Genomic DNA, 12,177 nt, shown 5'->3' with positions numbered 1-12,177 from the left:
ATGTCCTGCAAGGCCCCAGCACCTGGCTCTTGCCTACTTCCCCACTCTCACCTGCCACTCTCCTGCTGAGCCCCCTGGCTTCTTCTTTTTCTCCTAGATGCCAAGTCCTTCCCCTGACTCAGGGCCTTTGCACTTGTTTCCCCTGCTCTTCCCTAGCTCTGCGGATGGCTGGCCAGCATCATTCTTTAGGAATCAGCACAGACATCTCCTTGGAAAGGCATTTCTGATCACCCCATCTAAAATATCCCCCAAATCATAAGTGTGTCTCCCACCACCCCATTATCCTCCACAGCACTCGATATGCTCTGTATTTCTCTTGTGATGTGTGTAGAAGTCTCAGGAAGGCAGGGGCAGGGTGGCTTCTCATCACTGCATGGAGAGGTATGGGAAATGTCATGCAGTAGGTGTTCAGTAAATACCTACTGATTAAAAAAATGCATAAAGATGGAAGTGGTGTGGGGGACTGGGAGGTTTCCCCACTCAAGATCCACTGCTCTCCTTTCTGAGGGAGCCCCAAGGTCCTTTAGGCCTCTGGGGAGTTATCTGAAAACCTCCAGACTGCATGCCCTCTGGTCTCTTCTAGCTCTAAATCCTGGAGAGCCACAGAGAGGAGGAAAAGTGGTGAGGTCCAGCAAAGATAAAACAGTACCTAACGGGGTATTGAGGCAGACACACTGCAGATCAAACCAATAGTTTTCCACATCTTGCACTGAGTTCAGGACGTAGAGACGTCTTTCAAAAGGCCGACTGCTGTGGGCAAGGTTGTAATGTGGGTCACAGATGGTGGTGTCAACAATGACTGCATTCTTCTTCAAGAAGATAAAGACCTACAAGAGAGTCAGCAGACAGGGAGAGAGGCTACCTCTTAGTGTCAGGCTTTTATGTTTGCAGACCATGTTCAACAATCAGGCATTTGGGCTTGAAAGACGTTACCTGGTCTTTATCCTGGAACTTTTCTGTCGGACCAAACTGCAGCAGCCCCATGTAGCACAGCCTCTGCAGGCTCTCCATCACAGAGAAGATGTACCGCCTGGGAAGAGAGGGGAGTGGCAGGTCCCAACGGCATGGCATTCGCTGCTGCCTTCAGGGATCTGCATCTGTGCCAAGGGATGCCACTCACTGCTTCTCCCCTCTCCCGCCTGGCAGGACCTGGAGGACTGACTGGAAGCCCTGCACTGCACCGATGCCCAGAACTACCCTTCCTAAACTCAGGAGCTCTGATTCTGCACTTGGGCTTGATGTAGAGAGCAAAAGGAACCCAAAGAAAAAAATACTCTAATGTTTGCAGTTTTTATCGGTTGGTTTTACTTTAAAAGCACCTTGAAATCAAGGAATAAAGTTTAGCAGCCCACACTTGATCTGCCCCTGTCCTTCGGAGAGAAGGCACACAGGTGGCTGAATTAATGAAAATCCTTATTGTTTACAACGTGGAAGGTAGAAATCTTTTCCTCATTCTGGAATGATGATCTGTAATTCTAACTTGAAGGGACTTGCTGGGCCCCAACACCACTCTGATCAGTTTCAACGCCCGCACCTCTTGTACAGAAGCTGCTGTCGGACGGGCCTGGGGAGAAACCGGATCAGCGTGTGCTTCTTCAGAGGGTCGTTCAGGAACTCCTCGAGGTTGTCCACCTGCAGAAGTGATTTTCAGGTTCAGTGTACCCTGAAAGCCAGGGTGAATTACAAGAATCGTCAAAAAATAATTCTTAACACTATTTTATTTTCTGGACTGCAGTTTCCCTGAACCTGCCTATTGGTTGGATGGTGACAGTGTCCCCTCCCTCCTGTGCCCCAGCCTTCCCTCCCAGTCCATCTGCCAACAGGTGGATGCTGCTGGTGTGCTTAGAAATTGCTTAAAAATAAAAACTTTTTTGGGGGGCAGTATGGCAAAACAGATATTTATATTAAAAAAAAAAAGAATGGCCATTCCCTCTGAAGGCATTAACTCTACTTCTATCCTTGCCTTAAAGAAAAAATCTTGGAGCTGCCTACAAAATGCCTACCAAAAGGTATTTACAATATGTCATTGATAATAGCAAGTTACTAGAACTTCAATGTCCAAAAATAGAGTACTGGTTAAACAAATCAGAGTACATGCAAAGAAGAAATACTATGAATATATTTAATATCAATATGGAAAATAAGCTATTGTTCAGTGAGAAGAGTAAATAAAAGAGTAAATACAGTATAGTCTCAATGCAGTTAAAAAAAGGGGGGGAGTTTGAGGGAGATCATGTGCACGTGCACACACACACACACACACACACACACACAGGAAAAAAACTAGAAGGAAATATACCAAAAACTTTAACAGTGATTATGTCTCTGAGTGAGGAGGTCATGGGTAATTGCTCTTTTCTCTTTTTTAAAAAAAATTTACCCAACTTCTAAAAACAACATGTTTTATTATTATCCCTTAATTATCTGTTCATCTGTCTATTCATCCAGAACAACTCCACATCTGAAATATTTCCTTCCTTCGATCCATCCATCCATCCATCCTTCCAGGCAACTCAAAGTCTCAAAGTCTTTTCCCTTGACCAGGTGAGTGCAGGCTCTCTGGCCTGGAGCCGAGGGACCAGCCCTCAGGACCTGTGATGGCCTCAGGAGCCGCCAGTACCTTATAGCTGACTTGCACAATCTGGATGAAGATGGAGAGGGGCAGAGAGAGAAGAATGTCGCTGACGAGAGCCCAGCCACAGCCGAAGTCCCTGTGTACTGGGATGGGAGGGATGTAGCGCATCCATGAGGCTTCGTCTACATAAACTAGGAAAAAAAAATCGAAGTCAGTCCCACTGTCAGGACCCTGGCCACAATGGTGATACTATCTCACTAGGAGGTCTCTTGGCTTCCTCTTACTACAAACTCTGGCAAATCCCCACTGCTCAGGCAGGAAGTAGGAGCAGATGGGGCTAGAGAGTCAGGAAGTGTAGACTAAGACTTTTTTTTGACCAGGGAGCTATATTGAGAAGGCATGGTGAGGGACAGTCATGTTTCTCTCTGGACTTGCTGTGCCCTGCCTGCCCTGCCTCACCTGCCTCTTTGGTGAGCTCCACTTCGGCCTCCCAGCTGGCACCATCTTGGCTATCTTTGGCCGGGGCATTGGAGGAGGCCTCCAAGCCACTTTCGGAGGTGGGCTGGACTCCCACCCTGCTGAGCTCTTGCTTGCCATTTTTCTTCTCACTGCTGAGCTCCGGTCTCTCTACTGAGTTGCTGTCAGGGTGCCCATAGATCAGGTACCAAAGAAACACGTGGACCACCCGCAGGCGAGGCATTTTGGGCAGGAACCCTAGAGAACGCCCAAGTCCGGGAACTGGGGAAGAAAGAGAGAGGGTGGTATTGAAAAATCCAAGATTCAATGCAGTTTAAATCATTCAAACCACCAATCCCAGGGGCAGGGAGACAGTGGACTAAACAGACACAATCCTGATCTTCATGGAACTTCTAGTGGGAAAGGACAAGCAATAATAAAATGCATAAGATAGTATGTAAGATCGAACTAGCTAACATGTAGAAAATAAAGCAAGGAAGGAGGAGAAGGGCTGAAATACTCCAGAGAGATGAGGGAAGGCCGCCCTAGGGAAAGAGGGCTTGGAGTGAAGTCCTGAGTTGGTGAGGGGTGGGCCCTGCAGGTACCTGGGGGTGTACATCCCAAGACAAACGCCCTGTGTCTGAGGTAAGGGTGAGCCCAACCCACATGAGGAAGGGCCAGGTTGGCATCACGGGGTAGAGCAAGAAGGAGAGCAGAGCCAGGGGGCCAGAATGTGAATGAGAAGGTGGGGACTGTAAGATATTCCAAAACCTAGGTTCTTTGAAAGTATTTTACTTTGTTGATATAAATAGCGTGCTCCATGACTTTCCCCCATGAGAGGACAGGTGTGAGACAAGGGAGACATAGTAATGGGGTGGTAACCACAAGTGACCAGAAGGCCCTGTCTCCCCATCATGCCTCACCCATCAGAGGAACAAACCACTTCTTCCTATATCCTCAAGTACCTGGGCTGTTCAGCTGCACACACTCATGCTCGTGTTTCCCCTCCAGTCACTCCACTTTCTAACTGGAAAACCTTGAGAGTAAGGCCAGGCTTGAGTAACTGGACCCCTCAGAAAGGAAGGCCACACAAAAGACCTCTTCCATTTGCAGTCCTTGGGACCTGTTGTGTCCCATAGCAGGATGTTGCTACCTGATGGAGGTCTGTGACCCAGGAAGTCAGATCTGCCCTCATCTGCCAGCAGATATGCATGGGGCCAGGAGAGGAGCAGAATCCTGGAGACGAAGTCCTGGCCCCCTGTACCTGCCCCACACGTTTACCTGTGAGCGGCCAGTTCCATGGGAAAAGGGGGGAAGCAATCTCGCTGGATCCTCGATGCCAGGGAAATTATGGGAGTGCTCAGACTCATCATGACTGTGACAGCTGGTGTGTGTGGTGGGGTTTCGGGTGAGGAGAGGAAGAGATTTTCCATGGTTTACAGAATGCTCCAGCCCAAGGATATGGAGTGGAGAGAATTCATCTTTGTGAATAATTCCTCATATTGTGAACCAGCATAATTTCACCTGAGTCTCTCAATAGCCTTGGAAGGCTTGGAAGGCATGCCAGGCAAAAAATCCCCCACTCAGCAGATGGGCAACCTGATGCTGGGACTCAGACTCGATTCTCCTGCCTGCAGCCCAGTGCTCAGATGTAGCACCAAGGGACTTGAATGTCTTAAGGTAAACAACACATGAAATAAAAATGCTCATGAGAAACCACTTTTTACCTACAACAGGGTTGTAATTTTTAAGCTGGGTTATGCCCATTTTCTCATCAGTTTTTTTCATCCGTCCACTTTCAGGTTTAGAGGAAGCATTCGAGTGAGAATCTCCTGATCCACTTGGGCCCTCTTTTACTTGATTTTCTTCTTCTGCCTCTCCTTGACGCACTGGTGGCTGGGACACTTTAACCCTGTAGGTTCAAATATAAGAGATCATCCCATATTGAGAAAATGCGGGGCTGAGGGAAAGGCCAGGGTCTGTCCACATGAGTTGGATGAATTTGGTCCAGGGATTTCAAACTTAACTGTCCAAAGGGTCAGGCACACAATGTAAATGACTAAAATGTGCCAGAGCACAAAGACACCTCAGAGTGGCAGGGGCTGGGGGGACCTAGAATGTACACCCCCACCTGTGGGGAAGCTGCTATCCTGCAAAAAAGAGCCCTGTGTGTTAAATCTTTGGACATTTTCATAAATGCTAGAAAGCAGTAATTTAATCAAATTTATGAAATTGGGAATACAGAGCAGACATAAAACAAAATCTGCAAGCCAGATCCAGCCCTCAGCCTGCCCATAAGTAGCCGCTAGTTTCAGACCCAGCTAAGAACTGTTTCCAAATCCCAAATTTCCTCTCTGCCCATTAGATGGTTTATGAATAAAATCAGAGAAGACCTCAGGAAGGCATCCAGAATCACTTAAGAGGACATCATGAGACTGAGCAAATTTCACCATCACAGGGCCTGGGACTTGGGGTGCTCTATGAGACAGAAGAGAATTAGGCTGTTTTTTTCTTAAAGAAACCAAAAGTGGATCCTCTTTTAGACTACAGGATCCTGAACCCCACACCCTATATCAACAAACTTACTGACCTCCCACAAGTATAAACAGGGCTTTCTGGAAAACTGCTTTAGGATGGATTCTCGGTGGGCTCTGCTACTTGCCTGTTTGCTGAGCTGGAGTTGGAGATCCGGAAGCGGACCTGCTCAATGGCGCTTCTCACCAGAGGGTCATTCTGGTCCATGGACGGGTGTACAACCAGATCCACCTGCACAGAGGGGAAGGAGCACCCCGAAGGGTGGGTGGAGTGGAGGAGACTTAGTTCCATGGCCCCCTTCTTTAGCTGAGCAATGGTTAGACCTGTTTCCATTAACATTTCCAAAAGACAATTACCAGATTGAAGGGAAATGTGCTAAACAGTTCGCTGTTCCACCTACTGGCATCAAAACCCCTGAAGGACTGAATGATAAAGCTCCACTATTACGAAAGAGGCCACTGTGCTCAGGTGAGGAACCCTGGCTTAGAACGAGAGCGTTCATCCTGCAGTACCCTTGCTGGATGGTTACAGCCCACTGGCTATCTGGTGGATGGCTCCTGATGCCCACTACTGCTATCAGAGAGTTTCCCACAGTTGTTCAGGAATCCTGAGGGCTTCGACCTGGTAAAGGTAAGCAGCTTTCATTACTCTCCCCTCACTGAGAGTGCCAGCATGGAACTCCTGCCAGCCATGCTTCTAAACAAACTGGCAGAGGATACAGAGCTGCTTTTGTTGTTTTACTTTTTCCAAGGTACTGAAGTTGAACAGTTAAGGTGGTTATCATTTCATGAAAGATACATAGGATGAAAAGGGGAACCTGTGTGGAAGGGAAACAATTTTAATGCCCAGCAGAGAGAAGTGGAATTCAGCAAAATAGGTATGAGTTTGACAGTGATACAGTGGATGGCAAAGTATGATGGCCTGGGCACCCAGAGTGCCAGGTTTCTTCCTTGTGTGTGCCTTTAGCTGGAAAGAAAAAGGTAAGGCTTCTGAAACTGTGTCAATTCTTGCCAGCAGGCTGTGTGGCCAGAAATGGGCCAAGGAAGTTTGGCAGCATGGAACAAGCTCTTTTCATGGCTCAGCCTCTTCACTCATTTGTGAAATGGGACCCACCTCCTGCCCTGTCAACATTTTGTGCTTTCCGAGGAGATTCAGTTAGGCAACATCTCAGAGAACTGAAAAGTATGGCTCAAAGAAAATACAGCCAAGGGGCCCAGCAAACTTCTCAAAGGCCCAGCAGACAGAGCAGAACGCAGCAAAGGTCAAGGCTAAAGCTAGTCCATGTCAACTCCAGGCAACACAGACCCAGCAGATTGGAGGGTTCTGGATGCCAGAGAAAGTCCTATCGAGGAACTTAAGTCTATTCTAGAGGCAAACATGCATTATCACAGCCCTTTCCAGATGGAAAAATGGGCTACTGTAGGGGTACCTGTGGCAAATGGGCTCCTTCCTGGCACTTTTGTTTCTGAGGTTCCGGGATCCCTGTTGGCCATCTGCTGCCCTCATCCCCTGCACTCTGGTATGGCCTGGCAGATGGGGCGACAAACAGGAGCCAGGACACAGCTGATATTATGCCAGGGGGCCCGCCCTCTCCACTCCTAAGCTGGGGGAGGTTTCTTGCCCTCGGTTGCTATCCTGTGAAGCGTGAAAGTCCCAAATCTGACACAAAAGCACTTTGGAGATTAGCAGAAATCAGAGGTGTTTTGCTGCTGATGGGATGGGGCATTTTATATTTTAGCACGGGGTTCTCCTACCATTGGTCAAGGGGATACATGCTGGCTGGAGATGGGGAGGGGGATGGGGTAAAGGGGCTTCATTGCTTTATTTTAAAGACTTACAGCAGATAGATATATATAAATGATGACGGCTGTCAACTTGGAACGGCACAAAGTATTTAAGTCATTTTTTGTATTGCTCTGTATTTTTCAAATTTCTTATAAGATAAAGTTTTTTTAAAAAATGACCTTGTCAGCTTATTAAGAAAACAAAATATCAAAGCAGAGCTTTCTTAAGGCAGGTATTTAAAATGTAGTAATAAAGAAAAAAAAAGGTTAGAAAATTAAAAGTGACTGTCCCCACAGCATCGCCCCTTTCGTTCTAGGACCCAGCTGCACATCTCAAATTACTCTGACCCTGAAAAATTTATGCTTTAGAATATGTGCAAAGCAGCTGAACCACAGTTGCCATGGGAATGGCCCCAAACCTTAAATTTTATGGGAACAGATAAATGAAGACAGAAGAGATGTATTGCTCCCCACTGGATAACCCCAGCAGCGCATCCTAATTGAAATGCCGCCATCATTTCCTTCGGGATATGTTCCCTCAGATCTCTGTGGAAAATGACCTTGCTGCTTAGCCTAAAATTTTCCACTGCCTAAATGTTATTTAATTCCTCCCAACATTCCTTTGTTGAGCTGCAAACTGCTGTCACTTTTCCTCCTCTGTTAAGAATAGCTGCAGAGCTAGCCCCTGCCTCAGGTAACTTCTTTACAAAAGGATATTGCTGGAAGAGCTTAATGAGTTACTGAGCTTTTCCATTTCCAGCTTCTGTTTAATACGGAGATAACCCTTGCTCCCTAAATTAAGAGCCTAACAGGGAATTCCCAGTTATTGGTAATGAAGGACCAACTGAGATTATGAATGACAAGAGAAGCTAGACAAGAACGTTGCCCACGGTGTTAGGCTGGCTTTGTGGGCATCAGGAGAGCCCATGGTTACCTTCTTCTTGATGCCATCCTGAATAACTGTAGTTCGGTACAGTCGCAAGAGCCCTTCCTCAGACAAGTTCCGTACCAAGCGAACAATGGACTTCTTACAGCACTTGGTAGGCACGCCTTCCTGTTTCTCTTGATCCATTATCATTTTCTGAATCCTGGAGTGTCACAAAATAAGCTGTCAATATTCCCAATCCCAGCATGGAAGGCCTTTCTCCACCAGGCACCCAAAGTGTGACAAATAGTCTCTTGCAGAAACAGGGGAAGGACTGACAGGGGTTTTCACCCTGGCAAGGTTAACTTCTTAAGCTATTAAAGATCATGTCTCTTTGTGATCAGTGATTTAGCTAAAAACAATCCACCATTCATAATAGGTTCAGTCTGAGCCTTGAGCCGGGAACTAGAGAGATAACAAGCTTTGCGACCCTGATGGCAGGAGAACCAGCCTATCATGGAGGAAATCTCTCTTCTTCGCTAAGTCTACATGCTAATTGAAAAGCCAGCTCAGGAATGTCCCAGTTTGCACTGATCAGATCAGAAGCTCCTTCTGCTTCCTTTCTTGTTACATCTGCCTTACTCTCTAGATCTTACTGAGTTGCTTTGATCTATTTCTAGACCACAGGTCATAAAATGATAGGTGGGAGGGACATGAAGAACATTTAACCAAACCTTTCACTTCAATGAAGAGGGGACTGAGGTGAAAGTCTCTGCAGATGGCCCTGCCAGCTCCCAGTTAGAGAAAAAGTGAGTCAGAACTCATGTGCCTTGACTCAAGGGTGAGGCTCCTCTGATCCAATGGCTTTTACACCATGTGCCCCAGAACCCTGAAGATGCCATTCCAGTGGGTGGGGGTAATACGGTGTATCAGCAGGACTGAACTGGAGTTCAGAGCCTCTTCTCCAGCCCAAACACAGCAGCCCCATTCTGCTACTTCTGTTTTTGCTTCCATACATGATTTTGTTTAAACAAAATACTCCATGGAGAACTAAAATCAAAGTTTGTAAACTGTTGCTAGCACCTACCTAAGTTTCTTCTTATCTGTTCCTTAGTTCCACATTTCCATGGAGAAAGGCAATTGTATTTTCCCCTGAGTTCTGTCTTACACAATCATCCTTCCCCTGTCTAGTGGACCCAGGTTCCTCAATGTCTACATTTTAAATTAATAACAAGAACAAACTCTAAATCCTTTCTACCACATAGAGGTAGTGCCAGAATTTCTAATGGAATAGAGATTTAACTGCCTCTTAGTCACTTCTGTGATTGTGATGACCAATTGGTATGAGAATTATTGTCAGTGCAAGACAGACAGACTATTCCTTACGTGAATAAGCTCTCGATTAAGCGGAGGTTGGTGACGGCTTCTATGATCAGATTCCTGCGTTTCAGCAGTCGGTAAGTTCCATGGGGTTTGTCTTGCCCCGGGCCATGCTTGCCAGTCTTCTGGGAATTGCTACTCTCCTAGAACAGGATGGAAAGCACATAAGACAATGGGCTCAGCAAGATTCAGGTGCCAGAGACCACCCTGCCACTGTACTTTCCCTCCTTATAGAATTTCTACTCCCATGTTTACAGAAGGAAAATGAAGAAACTATTTCCCCCCACAGGATTCCATTATTTTACTATTTTGAATAGGGAAGAAATAGCAGTGGATTCTGGGGAACTTTACAAAGATCAGCTAGTTTCAGAACAGAAATCAGAGGCATCTACTATAGCAACTCCTGAAAGAGTGACAGAATCCTTTCCATTTTCACTTACTACCTCCACAACGGAAGGGAAGAACTGACATGCTGAGGACAACTACATGCCACTCTAGGAGGCTTTTTGGTCATCAAAAACTCCCAACAACTGTATTATTATGTTCCCACCTTATAGAAGAGGGACCCAGGGCTCAGTGAGGCTAATTAACTGTCCAGGGTCTCACAGAGTGACTGTATGCCAGGCTGGGACTCTGCCTCATGGTCTTCTATCTCCAAATTGAGCAAGCTATGCCATCTTTCATGGAAATATAGGGTATGTAAGCAGGGACAGCTTTCAAGTTAAGTAGAGCTTTTCATGTAGGTAAATTAGTATAAGTGGAGAGTAGAAGACAAAGGGAGGTGAGAGCAGATCAGTGCCTGTCTTTTATCTGTGCCAAAGTGTCCATTTCTGTCTGTGAGTTAAATCCCAAATGGGAAACCTGAATGGAAAGGAAATCCCAACTCTAACCTATTCCTTGCAAATCACTTGGCACAAATCAGCTGTCACAAGACAGTCCCAAGGGCATGTTTCACTTGATGCCCTCCTCAAGCCAGTAGCACTTTTGGGACAATGAGAACTTGCTCAAGGAGGTTACTTGGCGATGGTGTTAGAACAGCCAGATGCCAATGCACTCTTCTGTGGACTGACTGGAGCTCAGGACGAGGCATAATTCTTACATGAGAAGGGGAAAGGAGTAACAAACTCAAAGATTCAAGAAGGGTCTCAAGACTGGCAGAACTACCTGTGCCCTCCTTTGCCTGTTTCAGAGTGAATGCTTTAGAGGAGAGCCTGGTCTCTTTCATAGGGCTCCTAGAGAGTAAAGGTGAAAACACACTCTGCAAAGAACTACAGAGAGTAGTTCAGACCACTCTTCTTAGCAAGGTATACACAAAGAAGGGCAAGATTCTGCCAGATTCTGGGAAGGGATTTTCAAGAGGAAGAGGCCGAGTTTTGCAATACCTGGAGTTAGGAAATGGGTGGCTGGTAATCCTAGGACCTGGAGAGAATGCATTGCTGGAGATGTGGGGAGATGGGATGAGGAAGGCAGGTAAGACCCGTACCTATTGGGATCCCCCTGCTGACAGACCCAGGTTCTTTACTTAGAGACAATGCCTATCATGACTCAGGAGATTGATGGCATCCAATGAATAGGAAAGGGAAAAAGGGCCTAGAAAAATCCAGAGAAAACCTCCTTCCCCACCCCAATCCCTTCCCCTCACCCTTCTGCTACAGGGGTATTTCCAAAGCACAGGCCTCCACAGCAGAGACTGAACCACAGTTCGGGCAGGACACTTGGCACACATGGGTTTAAATCCTCATGATGCCACTGACTGAGCAGGCTACTCAGACCTGTGGGGCCTCACCATCCTCATCATAAACCACAGCTGGTCTCTAGCTTACAGGGTGCTTGTGGAGCCCGTATGGCAGCAGCAGCCACCGCTGATCACAGATCTATGCTGTGTTAGGTGTCTTATCCCCTAAGATGGTCTCCCAAAGTGTAAGAGGAGCCACTGGCAATATCTGAGGCACTTTCAGGTGATAAAGGCTATTGGGGAACTGAATCAAATACTGAGAAAGACGTTTCTAGGCCAATTATCTTTTAATGCTTCTAACTATATTGATGAAAAAGTATTGGTTTTATTCTAGCCCATCTTTAACATCTTGACACACGACAGTATCTGGCCAGAATGTATTAACAGAATTTTGTTTTTATTGGTTTTATCTATTTTTATGGTTATCTTCTTTATATGGGAAATAAGACTAGCCTTTCATTTAGGAAGGGTTTCTTAACCTAGGCACTGTTGAACATTTGGGGTGCAATAACAGTCTGTTGTGGGGGGCTGTCCTACGTGCTGTCAGGCGTTTAGCAGCATGCCCTGGCCTCTACTCAGATGCCAGCCAGCATCCTACTCCCCCAGTCATGACAATCAAAAATGTCTCCAGACCCCTGCAGAAATAAATTGGCCCAGACTGAGAACAACTGATCTAAAGTAGCAATACAAATTTGCGCTCTAAAATAAGTTTAATAAAAAGCGTAAGTTGCTAGACACAGAATACTGCATAAGGGCATGGACTGTGTGGAGGTGGCATGTGAATGAGCAGCACACCCTGGCATGCTCCTGGCCCACTCCTTGGCACAGGGCAAGCCCCTGGCACTGG

At 46.5% G+C, this 12,177-nt stretch overlaps 1 protein-coding gene across 1 annotated transcript in view; it reads right to left on the bottom strand.

Annotated features, from left to right (window-relative positions):
• GTF3C1 (general transcription factor IIIC subunit 1) overlaps positions 1 to 12,177 on the bottom strand; it is a 93,678-nt gene that overhangs the window by 31,181 nt on the left and 50,320 nt on the right. Inside the window, exons 11-19 of the mRNA XM_004450467.4 lie at positions 9,602 to 9,738; positions 8,285 to 8,438; positions 5,694 to 5,797; positions 4,759 to 4,943; positions 3,035 to 3,313; positions 2,621 to 2,766; positions 1,535 to 1,632; positions 934 to 1,030; positions 650 to 827 (exon numbers count right to left, since the gene is read on the bottom strand). Coding sequence (XP_004450524.2) covers positions 650 to 827; positions 934 to 1,030; positions 1,535 to 1,632; positions 2,621 to 2,766; positions 3,035 to 3,313; positions 4,759 to 4,943; positions 5,694 to 5,797; positions 8,285 to 8,438; positions 9,602 to 9,738 — 1,378 coding nt within the window. The remainder of the gene's footprint in view (positions 1 to 649; positions 828 to 933; positions 1,031 to 1,534; positions 1,633 to 2,620; positions 2,767 to 3,034; positions 3,314 to 4,758; positions 4,944 to 5,693; positions 5,798 to 8,284; positions 8,439 to 9,601; positions 9,739 to 12,177) is intronic.

The sequence above is a fragment of the Dasypus novemcinctus genome, chromosome 23 (genome assembly GCF_030445035.2).
Source record: "Dasypus novemcinctus isolate mDasNov1 chromosome 23, mDasNov1.1.hap2, whole genome shotgun sequence".
Classification (NCBI taxonomy): domain Eukaryota; kingdom Metazoa; phylum Chordata; class Mammalia; order Cingulata; family Dasypodidae; genus Dasypus; species Dasypus novemcinctus.
The sequence above is the reverse complement of the archived record's forward strand: the minus strand, read 5'-3'. Positions and strand labels throughout refer to the sequence as shown.